The sequence below is a fragment of the Sarcophilus harrisii genome, chromosome 1 (assembly GCF_902635505.1).
Source record: "Sarcophilus harrisii chromosome 1, mSarHar1.11, whole genome shotgun sequence".
NCBI lineage: Eukaryota > Metazoa > Chordata > Mammalia > Dasyuromorphia > Dasyuridae > Sarcophilus > Sarcophilus harrisii.
This window is the reverse complement of record NC_045426.1, coordinates 637796318-637814041: the sequence shown is the minus strand read 5'-3', so window position 1 is coordinate 637814041 and position 17724 is coordinate 637796318. Positions and strand designations below refer to the sequence as shown.

The window sequence follows — 17724 nt, the reverse complement described above, 5'->3', positions numbered from 1 at the left end:
AAAGCCCACATAGTGACATTCTCATTATAATTTGATTTAACATTATGAAAGAATTTTTAAAATTCATGAAGTCATTAAGGTTGATTATTAGAGAAATCTCATAAGCTGGGATTCTGGACCAGGGGAGAGAAGGAGCCCCTTTGGGAATAGATTGGCTCAAGGAAGACCTCCTATTAAATCCAGGTCTCAAAAGATATAACCTGGTGTGATGGAATGAGCCCTGAACTGCAAAGCTTTTTAAACTTGGTTCACAAGCCCACATGGGTTCTCATAACTGAATGTGGGGGTAATTTATTTATTATCAGTATATTTATATCCTTATTTTATATACCTATATACCCGAGGTCCTGTAAAAATTTCTCAGGCAAAAAGGGGTCATAAGTAGAAAAAGTTTAAGCTCGGCTCTGGTACATCTAGGTTCTAAGGTTATCTAAGTCATTCAAATGCCTAGAATATCAAGACTGAAAGGAACCTCAGAGACCATCCAGAACAGGAATTCTTAACTATTTGTATCTATGGAGCCCTCAGATGGTGGATCCTTTCTCAGAATTGTGTTTTTAAACGCATAAAGCAAAACATATAATATTACAAAAGAAACCAATGCTATTGAAATATCCAAATATTTATCCAAATATCCAAAAAAAATTTTTTTTAAGCAAGCACAGACTCCAGGTTAAGAACCCCTGATGTAGTAAAAGTATTTCAAGGAAAAAGAGAGACTCCTAGTAAGGAAAGCTTTTGGCCCCAGGTTACATAGATTGTTAATTTGGAGCCAGTGTGAGGCAAGGATGCTCCTGCTTCTGGCACTATCACTGATGGGTATAGTCTGGAATGGGTCATATCCTTTCTCTGAGATCAAGTTTCTTCTTGTATATAGTAAAAATGTTAAACCGAAAAATGATGTCTGCTGTTTCTTCCAACTCTCTTATTTACCAATGTGAATAATCCAGAAGTCATTTCAGGGATGGGAGACTTTTTGTCTGTTGTCAAAGGAAGCTAACATTTTATAACCTTAGGGCTCTAAAATTAAGACTGGATAGATAAATCTGTGAACAGAGATTCTGGTTGACATCTAGGAGTTTTGGACATGGAATTTTTTCCCACAGATAATCCATAAGGTGTTTAATACACTCATACATAATTGAAAATTAATCATGAAAGAAGACGCTATCCCTTTATTATTACTGAAAAATTAAGTTGCCTGGGGAAGAGGAAGAGGGGAAGCCCAAGCCTTATTCTTCAAAATAAGGATAGGCTTAACACTGGTTTTCTAAGTAAAAGAAGATAATAACCCAAGAGGCAACATGATACATCAAAAAATTTGCTAGGTCTTGGTTTCCTTATCTACAAAATGAGGAGTTTGACTTAGACTTTCAGATCCCTTTTATTCTACTCAAAATTTCAAGATTTAGGCATCTGGGTCATAGCAATGTCTCCACTCCCCTTGGAGTCATCCCAGTCAAGTATGGGGTCGAAATTTGGCATTCTCGGGCTAAAATGTTCTGATCCCTTTCTTGCCCCCAGACTGCTCTCCATTTCCTAGCAATTACTGCAATATTCTCAATGCCCCCTAAACCCTCTCACACATTCCAATATTCTGCAGGTCCCCTTTCATGTTCCACAGCCCTGTCCCAATGTTCCATAATCCAGGCCCAATATGACAGCCCAGAGTTAACATTCTGCAACCTCTCCTTCAGACTACATTGCCCTGTCCCAGAAATCTATATTTCCTGCCCCAATATTCTTTAGCTCCTCCGTATCCCACTTTCCAGTCCCAACATTCCAGCACCAAGAACAAACTCTCCAAAATCATATCAACCTTCACCGTAAAGACCAAGCTTCTAATTAGACAAACAGCCAGCCAACCTCTTCCTTTCCTCCCCACCCCAAAATCAGAGTGTCTACAGACTGTCCCAAACCTTTCATTCTCTGCCTGAAATTGCTCTGCCTTCCTGTGTTCTACCTCATATTTCCCAACTGTCTCTATTTGTTCAGTAATTGTCTTAAGGGAAGATACTGGACCAAAACTGAAAGTGTCTGAGTTTTCAACTCCAAATGCTGCTTTCATATGAGAAGGAAATGAGGGAGCCCAGCTCCTCAGAATGTACATTAATAATAGTTCTCATTTGTACTGTATCCAGTTTCATAATTTACAAAGCACACCTCTGAGGGAGATTTTAAAGATTTTATTTTCCTCATTTTCCAAAAAAAGGAAACAGAAACCTAGGAAGGTTATGGGGAAGGAAGGTAAACTGAGGTCCACAGTGAGCTGAAAGGGATGAAGAGAGGAGCACAGGGGATAACTTACTATTGCACGCCTTTCTATTGCACAAGCGGCCCTCCTCAAGGACACCCTCACAAGCAGCACCATGGCCAGGAAGGGCCAGACATGTCCTCTTCCGGGTCTGGAGTCCTCCTCCACAGTCCCGAGTGCAGTCTCCCCACAGGGACCAAAGGTTCCAGCCACCTGGGCAGCAGAAAACAAAAATTCAGAAGACTAAAGCATTCAGGGTCTTATAACAGAGAATGGCAGAAGTAGAAGGGAGGGGTGAGAAGAAAACAGATGAAATGGAGATCTGTGCCTGACCTCATTAAACCATCCCCCCCCCCCAACCTCATTGCCAAATAAGAGATCTTCCTTTATCATACTTACTTCCACCCTACCAAATCTATACCTCTCATTTTTTCAAGAGCTGGCTCAAAAATCTCCCTCCTCCTGGAAGCCTTCCAGAATTGAACCCAGACCCCATAATGAACACTATCCCTCATCTCTTTAAAAAGTCACGGCTCCCTAGACTAGACTAGACTGTGTTCTGAGATACCCTGGTGTTCTGAGCAATATGAATAGGAGTTTCCTGAGAAAATGTTTGTACTTAGCAGTATTTTCACTTTGAAAAGATTAAAGACAAAATTATATATGTATCCAAAATACTTATTACCTACGGCAATATTCCAGGGAGAAAATAGGCTTAATTTCCTCTATTTGGATCCAAATTTTCCTAAACTCCCTCCCCACACACATAGAGACACTTTATCCTGGGGGTGTTTCAGGCTTCCAAGTACCCATGGACAAGCATTTATGATTTTCATAAACATATTTCAAGCCCTAAAGTATTCCACTCCCAAATTAGTTAGGGAAATGTTATCTTAAGCCCTTATGTAAACATAAAAATTCTAGAATGTCAGAACTGGGAGGTAGCTCAGAACATAAAATATGGAATGTCAGGGCTCAAAGGGAAATTATAACATTAAAAGTAGAAAGTCAGGATTGGAAGAGACCCTAGAAAAAAGAACATTGAATAACATAGCTAGAAGGGACCACAAAACACAGGGGGTCAGGCTTAGAAGGAACCTTAGAGATTGAATATTGAATGTTAAGAGTCAGAAAAAATGCTAGGATACTGTATGTCAGAGTTTAGAGACATTAGGGTTACAATGTTGAATGCTGAGTTTAAAAGGGCGTTAGAACACAGAATGTCAGAGTTTCAAACTATCATTTTACTAAGAGATCAACTGTCTACTGGTGCTTCATTTCTTGTTGACATGTCTCTCCATTATTATTCTCAACTTGGTCAATGAAAGTCTTGTTTCTCCAAATAGGATATGAGATTCTCCAAACTAGATACCCAGCATCCCTCCCCACCAGATCTCCAGAGTCCACATGCCCCACTCTTGGACAGATGATTTATTCAGCTTTGAACTCCTACCTTGGGACTGAGCTCTTCTGGTTGGGGGATAACTGAGGGCAAACTTACCTCCTGCAGATTATACCTAGTTGATCACAAGGCAGAATGTGTTTCACAAACCATTCAGACATCCACCAGGAGTCATCTTGCCATCTGCACTACCTCCACATGCATTCCCTCTCTCCTCAACACACACACACACACACACACACACACACACACACACACACCCCACACTCTTCTCTCTCTTCTCTTTCTCTTTTCTCTCTCTGTCTCTGTCCCTCTGTGTCTCTCAGTCTCTCTTCTCTCTCTTTCTCTGTTTTTCTCCCCCTAATTTTGTTCTACTCCCAATATTCAATCACTATAGAATGTCATTTAGTTGTCCTACAGATCAACTCACCGTACTTGGGATTTCCCCTTGCCAAAATTTAATTCCCTGGTTATCACTCCCTTGTAGAATACCTTAATGGCAGGCAATATCTCATATCTGTATTTGTGTTTCCAGAACTTAACACAGTCCCTGCTTTAATAAAATACTTTTTCATTCATTCATTCAATTTCCATATCTCTTTAGTATATTCTTGATTATTTACCACCCTAGGGCCACAGGGCCAGCCTGATAGAGAGATGGGAAGGGGTTTAGCTTCTTGATATCCTTTGAGACGTATTGTTCAATTTTGCCTTCCCTCACTCAATGGCAATAAAGAGGGAAAGAAGGTAGGGAATCATCCCCAAAATAGTCATAAAGAGTTAAAAGGTAGATTTCAAAGGTCATATAGTTCAATCTCTCACCCAGGAGAGGAATCCTCCTCAGGCTTCTTAACAAGGTGCTGCTAGAATACCTCCAATGAGTATGAGACAGCAAGATCAAAATTTGGATGGCTATCTACCTATGTGTGCAGACATGTGTGTGTTTGTTTTCCAGAGCCACAACAAGACAGCTCTTCAAATATCTGAGGAGAGCCACCATGTTTCTATTAAGTCTTCTCTGCAAGAGAGAACTGACAATCTGCTTTGGTTGCTCTTAGAATGGTTAAGGTCTGAGAAGGTTAAAGATGGGGCCATCTATTCCCCTTGATGATCAGAGCTTTGTAAGGGATTTCCTGGTTGTTATTTCCCTCCCTTGAAGCCCCAGTAAAAGTTTGAGGATTCAAGGCACTTTCTAGATCTTCAAAGAAAAAGGTTCTAGAACTTCAACTGGTGAAGAAGAGCTAAAGAATGTTGGGTTCCAGAGCCATAAATGGGCCAGAAGTCAGCAAAAATAATATCATTAAATAGAAAGGAAAGAGGTGTGAGTCTACTGGGAAATGAGGGAGATCTATGCTCACAGACTCAATCGGCAGCGTGGAGGAACCTCAGAGGTCATTTAGTTCAACCTCTTCCTTTGATTGAGCAAATTTACACAATTGTGAGAGTCTGAGCAGGACTGGAACTTCTGAGTCCAAGTCTAGTGATCTCCAGTATATCACACTGCAGTCACACTGGGAGGGGAGTGTTCTTCGGCCTAAGGGATGGATGGCCCCATCCTTCCCTTCCCTGGACTTTGGTTTCACCCTCTCTGTAAAATAGAAAGAATAGCTCCTTCTCTGCCTTCATCCTCAGACTGTTGGGAGGATCATGTGAGAAATGGAAAAATTTTGTCAGTTCCCACACCTGAGTGAAAGATGATGACCTGGGTGGTTACCTACCTATAGGTGCGGACATGTGTGTCTGAGCATGAGCTCAGCAAACAAGATGCCCAGCCGTGGTGGAGAGCAACCCCCCCCCTCCTGAAACCATCCAGCATGACGTCCCTGGCTGCTCCCAAACTTGGGATGGGGGCAGAGCAGGGTCTGGCATCTCCATCTGGAGCAAAGCGAGGCCCTGTTGTGCCTGAAGGCCTGGTCCAGCTGGCATGGACCAAGTGCCAGGAAGGCCACGCTGCCTCGTGCCATCTACAGGAACCTCCCTCCCAGCCCCATCCCAGACCCGGCTCAAGCTCCCGTTGTAGGGGAAAGTTCCTGGGCCAGCGTCTGGGATTTGCTTCCAAGAGTGTTCATGTTTCTGGGAGTCTGTCTGTCAGTGGGAATGATCGTGGATGTGTCCTGTAACCTTGTGTCTCTGTGTCTGTCGCGCTAAAGGAAGGTCTCCGTCTGTCTATGTTTGTGACTGTGTGTGGACGTGAGCCAATGTGTGCAGTGTTTGTGAGTGTGTGTCCATAGCTGTTCCTTTCTGTGACTTGTCTATATGTGTTTTTATAAGAGTTTTTGGGTATTAGGTATGAAACATTGCCCATACACCTGCACATTAATGGATAAGGTGGCTGTATGTGCAAGGGGGCAAGAGAGTAAAATAATGGGATGGGCTCTGACTGAGGGGCATGATACATTCCATTTATAGGGCACCAACTATGTGCCAGGCCATAGTCTAAACACTGGAAATATGAATGAAGCCTCAAGAACAAAGACAAGTGAAGTTCCAAGCCCTGCTTTGCAGTTAAATTACTGTGTGACTGAGGATATTCCTGGCCCAATTTGTACATTTATCTCTTCATCTGTAAAATGAAGGAGTCACGTTAAATGAAACTTAGATCTCCTCTAGTTTGATGTCCCTTTCAGCTCTGCCACTGACATTCTATGTTCTAATGTCCCTTCCAGATCTGACATTGTATCTTCTAATGTCCCTCCCAAAACTAACATTTATTAGTCTAATGTCTCTTTCAACTCTGACATTCTGTGTTTTAATCACCCTTCATTCTCTGACATCCTATGTTCTAGTATCTCTTCCAGCTCTGACATTCTATGTTCTAATATTCCTTCCAAAACTTTAACATTCACTGTTCCAATGTCCCTTCCAGCTCTGACATTCACTGTTCTAATGACCCTTCCAAATCTGACATTCTATGTTTTAATGACCTTTCCAGCTCTTACATTCACTGTTCTGATGTCCCTTCCAATGTTAACATTCTATGTTCTAAGATTCCTTCCAACTGTAACATTCTATTTTCTAATGTCCCTTCCAGTCCTAACAATCCTCTGTTTGTAAGGTTGTAATGGTCCCTTCCAGCTCTAACATTCAAATCATTTCTTAGCTCTGGTATTCTATGTTCTAAGGTCCTTTTTAGCTCTTACATTCTATGTTCTAAGGTCTTCTTAGTTCTATTAAAAGACAATGTAAGAAAAAAGAAAGAAAAATTTTAAAATAAATTAAACCTAAAAGAAAACAAAAGGTGTCATATCCTTACCTGCTGGTGTTCTGCCCAAAGGAATGTAAATTTTCATTACTTAAACTTCCTAAAATACTTGGGGTTTCCAAGCTGGGACCAAGCCTTAAACCCAAATCACTCTGGCTATCATTGATTGGCCAACAATAGGTTCCAGGCCAACCCCCAGCTGGTCCTTGTTTGAGCCCTGACTGGTTCAGACTGAAGGTAAAAGATTGTTTCCCCTCCCAGATTGATTTTTTTTTAACTAGGTAAGAGGCCATTCTCTGCTTTATTTCTTAAGTAGACTTAATCATTGAATGGGCATTGCTTTAGTCAAACTGACACCTGTTAAAAAGTTTAGCTTAAAAAGGCCAAGATCTTCCACATCATCAAGGACCATCTCTAGTCCTCCTGAGCTATATCTGGCCACTGAACCCAGAGGCTCCAGAGGAGAAAGTGAGACAGGTGACTTCACCCAGCCCTCCCTCACTTAAATCCAATTCATCTGCATGTCATGGCAACAACTCCATCATGGTCTTCTTCCAGAACAAAGGACAAACAACAACAAAAGACAGTGTAATATGGTGGACATTAAAATTATCATTTGGATAGCATTTGGATCCCACCTCTGAGAGTCTCTATAAAGTGTCTTTTCATTGATATGATTGTGTTTCTGAAAATTTGTGTCTTTTTGAATAATTGGACCCAGGCCCAATTTGTGTGAATGCACTGGCAATCTAATATGTACTAGTTGTGTGACTCTGGGCAAGTCCCTCAACCCCTATCTGCCTCAGTTTCCTCAACTACAAAATGGAAATCATACTAGTAACTACCTCCCAGGATTTTTGTGAAGGTCAAATAAGATAACACTTGTAGACCATGGGAGTCAGTAATTAATAAATGCTTATGCATTTCCTTTAAAATTCTGTAGCCTATGTTTTAAGGTCCTTCTAGCTCTGACATTGCATATTTAATAAATTTATAGTTGGACAAATGCTCTGGTATGTTCTGAGCCATGGATTAAACATGTTGTATATAATTATGTAAATGTCATGTCAGTAGTGACAAAATGCTACTTGTGAAGTGAACCATATGACCCATAAGTTATGTGAAGATTGTGCATATGGTCTAGGAATACAGTAAGTATGGGGGCTGAATAAAAGTATGTGGTTGACATTCCAGGAAGGAGCCTGTTTCCATCCTGCAGAGGACAGGAGGTCACTGAGCTAATTCCGCCTTCCAAGCTAGAAGATCAAAGATCATCGCAGGCATCTCCTCCTAGGCTTTCCATTTATCACCACCATAGCCTACCTTATGCAGGTTTAGATTAGGTCACTAAACATTGAGTCTCCAATTTTCACCCTACCTCTCCCTCCTTAGGTGCAAATGTAGACAGAGAGATGGGAGGAAAAGGAGAGGTGAAAAGGGGCTTATTATAATGATGATAACAATTTACATATAATTAGACTTTTATGACTACAAAGTACTTTCATCTATATTCCCTCCATTTTTACAATAACAGAATGTCAGAGCAAAAAAATTAAAAAAAACAAACAAACGGAATCTCAATTAGAAGGGACCTCAAATGGGCAATTAGCCCAACCCATATTTGAATATAAATATGCATTACAACCTTGAAATGTGGTCTCCAGCTTCTAAGTAAAGACTCCTAGTGATAAGGATCTCAAAACCTTGAGATACAGGACCACCATTCCACTTTGGATGTTTGGAAGCATTATTTTAATAAATCTAAATCTTCCTTTCTAAAATTTCCTCTCATTGCTTCTAATTCTCTTATTTTTGATGCCTTCCTTCTGTTGACTTCCTAATTATTAGATTTGTTGTTAGTTTGTATGTAGTTATTTACAGGTTGTCCCCTACTAGACTGTAAGCTCTTTAAGAGCAGTGACTGGCTAAACACATGGTTCCTGGTTCATAGGAGGTGCTTATAAATGTTTAATTGATTTCTGCCCCCCGGGGGATCAATCATGGCAACTCTAATCCCAATTTCCTAAAACAAATCTGTAAATACCTGAAGATTACAACAATCATAGATAGACTCACTCCCCCCAGTTAAGTTTTTTTTCCTCCAAACCCAAAAACTATAGCTCTTAATATGTAGGTGTATTTCACAGTCTCCAGACCCCTCCCCTTCTCAGGCCACTCCAATTTCTCAATGTCCTTCAGAAAACATGCTGTTCAAAAATGAATTCAAGAGTCCAGATGGAGTCTGACCAAGGGCAGATGACAAAGGCATTATCATCTACCTCTTCTGGAGCAAATTTAGTCCAGTTACCATCCTTCCCCCCTAAGTTTCGATTCCTGTACAACTCAAGGCTCCCAGAAAATTGGTTTGTCCAAGGTCACAAGGTCACAAAAAAGAGACCCTTCTAGCTGTAAATCTGTACTATCCTATGACTAAGATCTCTTTCCGTTCTGAAGGTCTAAGGTTCTAAGCGTTGTCCAGCAGGGGGTGCTGCAGACGAATAAATCAAGATGCAAGGAAAGTTAGAATTTTTAGCATAAGCTTAATAATGAAGGGAAAGAGTATGAGTAGGAATCTAAGATTTAGAACTGGAAAGAACCTTGGAGGGAAGAACCTTGGTCCAATCCTTTCATTATATCAAGACCCAAATAATGGAAGTGATTTATCCAATGTCACGCAAGTGACCGAGAAGAGCTGGGATTTCAGCCCAGATCCTCTGAGTTCTAAAGTCAGTGCCAGCCAGACTCCTGTCAAATTGGGAAATCAGGGGGGTCTGTCTCTGGCTTTCTAGAGGAACACTGGAAAGCTCAGTTTCCTCTTCTTATTTCTGTCCTTTCCTGTGCTTTGAAGTTTTGGTCTAAGTCAATAAATATTTATGAATTAGTCACTGTGCCAAACTCTAGGAACACAAAAGAAGATAAAAATCACTCCCTGTCCTCAGGGAGTTTATAATCTAATGTAGGAGATAATGTGCAAACTTTGGTACTTTGTATTAGGTACAAAAGGATAAAGTGGATAAATAGAGAAATAATCACCAGAGGGGAAGCACTAAATTAAGAATGATCTGAACAAGCCTCCTGAAGAAAATGAGGTTTTTAGCTGGATCTTGAAGGAAACCAGAGAAGCCAGGAGGGAGAGAGGAGGAGGGAAAACATTCTAGGCATGGGACAAACACAGAGAAAATATGCCTGACTCTGGATATGGAGGGTTTGTGCAAGGTTCAAAGAGTATGTGAGGGTTGGGACATTGTAAGGTGCAAGAAGACCAGAAAGTATGTGTGTATATTGGAGGAAGGAGGTGGAAGACTTTGAATGCCCTGAAAATGAAGAATATTAGGATGGAAAAAAATCATTGATTATCTCAGCTGAATAATCCCTGAAAAATCTGTAATCTGCCTAACGAATAGTCACCTAGCCTTTACTTGAAGACTTCTGGATCTGGAGGATAGGAAGGGAACCAAGTAAAACTCTGGAAGAAGCCCACTTCATTTGTTAAGCAATTCTAATTTTTTAAATTAGAATTTTTTAAATAAGAAGTTTTTCTTAGTGTTAAATTTATATCATTACGCTCTGCAAACTCTACCCATTATTCTGAGTCCTTCCCTCTTCCCCCTCCCCTCTTCACTCCCTGGAACCAAATAGAACCAATTAAATCATTTTTCAAGTTAACAGCATTATAAATGCAAATACTGCATTACAGCCAGCACTGGGGGCCTTTAAGTCTCTTCCACTGGCCAATGCAGTTAGGTGGTCCCATGGATAGAGCCAAATACTTGGAATTAAGAAGACTGATGTGAAATCCTATCTGAGACTCTTATGTGAAGGTGAAGGTCCCTTCACCTGCTTCTCACTCTCAGTTTCCCCATATGTAAGATGAGAATAATACCATTTAAATCAAAACATTGTTTGTGGAGATCAAATGAGATTACATATAGCTTTAGACCCTCAAAAAGGCTAATTCTTCACCACCATCCCCAGTTCCTTCAATTTATCCTAGTCCAAAAATGGCCTTTCATCATCAAAGCTGCCTTCCCCTGGATGCTCTCCAGCTTAACAGCATCCTTCCTTAATGCCATTCAACGGGTGGATTATAATCATAATCTCTCTAGCAGGGACAAGTTATGGATTATAATCATAATCACCTTAGCAGGGACAAGTTATGTGCTAAACATCTTTGAGTTTCATTCCCAAAGTAGCCCTTGAATCTTGGATATGACACATATGAGTCAACATCACAAAATGTCAGGAGTCCAAAGTGCTAGGCAAAGCCAGAGACTGTATGAGGCTGCTGGGAGGAGGGTTGAGGAAGGAGAGCAAGGAAAATTGACAGGATACTGTTATGGGGGTTTTAAATTTCCTTTTATTATTTGAGACTTGGAACTCTTCCTCCTTCAAATTTTGGTTAAGATGAACCTCATTGAATCAGTTAGGTAGTGCAGTGGATGCAGTGCCAGGCCTGGAGTCAGGAGGAACTGAGTTCAAATCCAGCCTCAGGCACTTATTAGCTGTGTGACTTTGAGCAAGTCACTTAACTCTGCTTGCCTCAATTTCCTCAACTGTAAAATGGGGCTAATAACAGCATCTGCTTATCTCCCAAGGTTATTGTGAGGATAAAATGAGACAATATTTATAAAGCATTTTGAAAACTGTAAACTGCTAGTTGTTATTGTTAACATGAGCCACAGGTTCAAAGAATTACTTTTTTTTTTCTTGCTTGATCCTAAAGCACCGAACAAAGAGTCATGGGAAGAAGTTACAGGGAGATAAATTTCAGTTCCATGTAAGGAACTGAGAGGCAGCCTGGGCACATTATCAATAGAGAGCCTGACCTAGAAATTAAGAAGGGAATAAGCATTGATTAAGATTATAAAGAGTGCTAATGTGCCAGGCTCTGTAGAATTATCTCATTTGATCCTCACAACAACCTAGGAAGTAGGTACTGTTTTTATTAATCCTCATTTCACGGATGAGAAAACTGAGATCACATTTGAACTCAGATCTTCCTGACTCCAGACTCAGTGCAATGAGCACTGAGCCACCTAATTGTTTCTAAAATCTAAATTCAATTCATGTCCCTGACACATATTGGTTATGGCAAATGATACTCCATATACTTATTAGCTAAGTGACTCTGAGCAAGTCATTTAACCTCTCAGTGATCCGGGAAAACCTCTAAATTACAGCATAGATACTAATTTATATTCCTGAGAGGAAGTCCCCTGGCCCAGATACTATCATTCCTTATGTTGCCTCATTGACACAGCCATTTCCCTCCCTTCCTAGTAATCAGAATTATCCCAAAGTGCCATGAACTTCCTCATGAAATAATGATCTTCAAGGGGAGACAGCCTTGAAAGGTCTCTTATCTGAGAAGATGGAGTGGGGATTCCTGCTCAGGAAAAAGTTAGATGAAATGGCCCATGAGGACTCTTCCAATTGTGAGATGCTGTGCTTCTATGAAACTCCTTAGGCCATAGGGAAGGGGATTTCTCTGGCATTAAAAATATGTGATTATTTTAAAAAATGGAATTAAAAAATAATCTCTCTTTTTGACTTCTGGTATGCTAGACCCTAGGGGCAGCTCTCTACCTTGTCTATTACTATTTGCAGAACTAGTATTTATGTAAAGCATTAAGCTTTGCAAAACATGCCGCATAGATTCCTCACAAGAACTCTGAAAAATAATTATTATGGTTATCTCCATTTTATAGAAGAGCTCATAAAGTCTGAGTAAGGTTAAGCGACTTCCCCCAGTATTGCATAATTAAGAATCTGAGGAAAGATTTAAAATGGCCCCAGAATCAATATTCTTTCCATCAAATCCTCCTCAAAGCCCTCTAGTCCCTCTCTATTAGTCTGTATCCCTCATTTGGGGTACCTACCCCAAGCATATGAAGACTTCTCCAATAGAATAGATTATAAAAATAATTTGTTCTAGTGGACTGAAGCAGGCGCTGGGATGTGCTTAGAGCTTGGTCAGGGGTCAAAGACCCCAAGGTCATTTGCTGAATCCCAGGACTTCTGTCCTGACACTGGATTTCTATGACTCACAGAGAAAGAAGGAGGCAGTGATTCTATGCAACTTAATTCCAATTAAGTCACCCGTGATGTCACTGGTCCTTTTTGAAAAGGAAGGACAAACAGCATCATTTTGCAGATGAGGAAACTGAGTTCATACAGGAGCTGCCTCTCCCTTTTTCTACCAGAAGACCAAGAGTCCCCACATTAGCCCCAGACTGGAGAAGAAGGCTCCCTCTGGCCCCTTCCAGAACTAGCGAGAAGGAGATGGTAGAGAACACCATTAAAAGAGAGATCATAATGTGCTTGTCCCAAGGGTGACATATATGCTAAAGACCTGTCATGTGGCTGAGGCTGATGGAGAAACAGGGATTTCCAAGTGAACTCGGGACCCTGCATGCTTGGCTGAGCAGGGCTCCACTATGGAGGAGACAGAGCTACTGCCCTGGGGGGAATTCAGCAGAGAGAGTGTGGGGAGGGAGGGAAAGATTAATATTTCCATCTCCCATTTCCATGGTGATCTAAGAATTATGAAACCCTTTCCTCTTCAGGAAGCAACAACAATCATCAGCAATGATTTAGGTGGCCCACTTATTCATATCTCCATCATACAGAGGAGGAAACTGAGCCTCAGGCTACACAGACATCAAAGTTCAGATTTGCACCATGGCCCCTGCTTCAAATTCAGCCCCATTTCCCTACACAACACAGTAACTCGGTCATTACCACAAAGCTAGTATTCATGGAGCCACGATGAAAAACAGGTCTCCTGACTTGTTTGCTATTTGTCTCTCCCCCATGCCATGGCCCCTCAAAACTTACCCATAGGAAACATCAATGGAAGAAGAACGTCCAAGATGGAGCCCTTTGGCAGATAGGAAGAACCATCAGGTTGTTTTTCACACGTTTCTACGCTTTGCATTGGCTGTTCCCCCCTCCTGGAATTCTGTCTCCCCTTATTTCTACTTCACAAAACCCTTTACTTCCCTCAAGGCTCATCTCAGATCCCATCTTCTATACCGGTAGTTCTTAATTTTTTCATCTCAGAACTCTTCTATATTCCTAAATATGTTAAAGAGCCTCCATTGTATATGTGCTTTATAGCTATCAATATTTAACATATTTGAAATGAAATGGGGATCACTAATCTATATATACCTGAGACCCACACATTAACTTAATGTTGAAATATAATATTATCTATTGATGGATATTAATATAAATATAAAATATATCTATTATATTTTTATGTAATTTGTTAAATATTTCCCAATTATGTTTTATTCTGGTTAGGTTGCACTAGGGTGTGTTATGTTTGCATATGGCCAGAATGCTGAGGGGTTGACATCTCTTCTGTAGTATTTTATGAAAATAGTTTTGAACTCATGGGTTCTCTGAAAAAGTCTAAGTGACTCTCAGAGACACCCAGACTACACCTCAAGAATGACTGCCATACATAAAGTTTTTCCTGATCTCCTGAACAGCTAGTACCACTATTGTCTTTACCCCTTTCCTCCCAACCAGTTACCCTAATTGAACTACCTTATACTTAATTGCCTGGTATGTACAGGGTGTTCCCAAAGTCTTACTGAAATTTTAAGGTTTTTTTTTTTTCTTGTTGTTGTTGTTGTTAATGGCTAGCTGTTTCAATTATATACGACTCTCTGTGACCCTTTTTGGGATTTTCTTGGCAAAGATATTGGAGCAGATATTCTCCAGCTCATTTTACAGACGAGGAAATTGAAGCAAATAGGATTTAATGACTTGCCCAGGCTAGTAAGTGTTTGTGGCTGGTTTTGAACTCAGGTTTTCCTTACTTCAGACCCTGTGCTTTAACCACTATATCACCTAGCTGCCCTTGTTTGAAACTTTAATAGCTGTAAATGGATAAGTAGATAGAAACAAAGACAGATAGAGAGACAGACAGACAGATAATTTTAAAATATCCCATATTTTGTATTTATTTGGTATACACTTTGGGACCAGCAATTCTTTTGTTGAACCCTTAAGTGCCAAGCGAAGGAATCTACATTTTATCAAAGAGAAACTTGAGCAGGATATCCTATTGCCACACAAGTAGCTTAGAAAGATCATTCTGATGGCTTCCCAGCAAAGGAATTAGAAAGAGAAAAGCAGTAGGGACTTGGTGATAGAGAGAGAGAGATCAGGAGAGGTTTGAGATTGGAGACCCAGAGATCACTTAGGAGGCTCTCGCAAGTCATCCAGGTGAGAAGTAATAAGGAAGTGAGAAAGGAAGAACCAGCTCTGGGAGGTGCTGAGCTGGAAGTAGGAAGACATAGGTTTCACAGAATCTCAGAATTTTACAATTGGCAGGGACCTTGGAAGCTAATAAGCCTGGTTTATAATCCAAAAAAGCATATTCAACTCTCCCTACACTGCTTTCTAAGGGAGCTCATTCTACTTCTGAGTTGTTGTAACAGATTATTTTTCATGAAATCAAGTTTAAATTTGTCTCTCTGTATATTCTACCCATGGGCTACTAGGTGACACCTTATTGCACATAGCCCTAGGCCTAGAAATCTTCCTGAGTTCAAATCTGACCTCGAACACTGTGTGATCCTGGACAGGTCACTTAACCCATTTAACCCTGTCTGCCTCATCTATAAAATGAGCTGGGGAAGGAAATGGCGAAACCCTCCAGTATCTTTGTCAAGAAATCCCCAAATAGGGTCATGAAGAATCAGGATATGACTGAAACCACTGAACAACAACAAAAATATTCTCCCCATTGGGCCTGGGTCTGCCTACTGGAACCAAACAAAACAAGTCTCCCTCTCTTTTCATGGATCTGAATTCCAAATCCAGCCTCAGATACATACTAGCTGTATGAATTGTGTACACATACACACACACACACGTGTGTGTGTGTGTGTGTGTGTGTGTAGAACCTAAAGTCCACTAAACTTGTGGCTATTTGACCAGAGTCACATGGCTTAATAAGTGACTGAGACAGGATTCAATCTAGGTCCTCTGCATTTAAACCTCAATGTCTCACTTTTCTCCTCTGAAAAATGGGGATACCAATACATGCATGTCCCACCTCTTACTGTCTCTGATTTGGAGGGGAACCACTAGTGATGTCAAAGGAAAGCCCAGGAGAAGCTTAGGAAGCAACAAGAACCATGGAAGAAGAAAGCAGGTTAGGCAAGTAGGTCTCTTCAGCACTCATACCCTCAAGAAGAAAGAGCTCAGGCAAAGGAAGGCAAACCAACCAGTGTTGCCTTCAAGTAAAAAATGGTGTTTGCATACTGGAAGAGGTGGGGAGGGGAGGCTCATATAAGAGGCTAGTATAGGGTGTTGATGGTCCCCTCTTTCCCCAAAGTGTAGATCTAGGGGATTAGGCAAGGTCAGGGCTTGAAACTGAATCAGTCTCATCAATGTAAAGGTGGAAGGATACCCTGACTAATAATAAAGGGCTGAGGACTCAAGTCCTGGGAGATTCCAGTAATGCTGGGTCTAGGGCTATCATTACAACCTTGAAGAGCTTCCCAGAATAGGCAAGCTAAAGGTGGGCACCATAATGAACAATCCACTTTACTAAATCACAAATTTAGTGAATCTTAAGATTCACTAAATCGCAAAGATTCACTTTAAGAAGTGGGAATAACTGCCATCTCCTAATTTTGTGACTTTAGGCAAGCTGCTTACCCTCCCTGGGGCCTCAGTTTACAGAATCAGTCAATTGGTCATCAAGCATTTATTCAACACTTATTGCCTGCCCTGAAAATACAAAGAAGGAAGGGAAAGGGGAGGGAATAAGCATTTATATAGAGCCTTCTATATGCTAGGCATTTTGCTAAACTCTTTACAAATTTCATCTCACTGGATACTGACAACAATGCTGGGGTGCGAGTGCTGTTATTATCTTCTTTTTATAATTGATGAAGTTAAGTGAAAGTGCTCATGCTCATACAGCTAGGAAGTCTGAGGCTGGATTTGAATCCAGATTTTCCTGACTCGAGTCAGATAGATAGATGTGTATATGGATGAATATAGATGGAAAGATAGATGGAAAGATGGATGAATAGAGAGATAAATGAATAGATAGATATATGACTAAATAAATAGATGACTACATAGAGAAAATAGATAGATGGAGAGATGGATGAATAGAGATAAGTGAAGATAGATTTATGACTAAATAGATAGATGACTACATAGAGAAATACAGAAAGTTAGCTAGATAGATAATGAATATATAGAATATATAGATAGATGGAGAGATGGATGAATAGATAGATAAATAAATGACTACATAAACACAAACAGATAGATGATTACATAGATAGACACAGACAGACAGACAAATGGACAGATAGATAGATGGAAGGATGAATATATGGACAACTAGATAGATAGATGGAGAGATGGATAAATAGATAGATGAACAGATAGATAAAGAGATGACTACATTAACAAACACAGGTAAATAGATGACTACATATACAGAGACAGATAATTAGATATACAGACAGGCAGACAGACAGATAGATGAATATTTGGATGACTAGATAGATGGAGAGATGAATGGATATATAGATGAATAGATAGATGGATGACTAGACAGACACAGACAGACAGAAAAAGAAATAGATCAATAGATAAATGCAAAGTAACAAAGACTCATATATTTAGAACTAGAAAAGACCTTAAAAGTCATTGAGTTCAATTCTCTCATTTTATAAATGAGGAAAATGAGTCACAGAAAGGAATCATCACTTGCCCAAGTCAACCCAACAATAAGCATCTGAGTTGGGATTTGAACTTAGGATTTCCCAAGTCTTAAGTACAGTGGTCTAACCACTATACTATCCTGCCTCACTCATTTGT

The 17724-nt window shown here is 40.3% G+C and overlaps 1 protein-coding gene across 5 annotated transcripts in view; it reads right to left on the bottom strand.

Moving 5' to 3' along the window:
* ADGRB1 (adhesion G protein-coupled receptor B1) overlaps window positions 1-17724 on the bottom strand; it is a 264233-nt gene that overhangs the window by 175328 nt on the left and 71181 nt on the right. For all 5 annotated transcript variants that reach the window (XM_031947288.1, XM_031947290.1, XM_031947291.1 and 2 more), the window contains exon 3: window positions 2309-2467. In XM_031947288.1, coding sequence (XP_031803148.1) covers window positions 2309-2467 — 159 coding nt within the window. The remainder of the gene's footprint in view (window positions 1-2308; window positions 2468-17724) is intronic.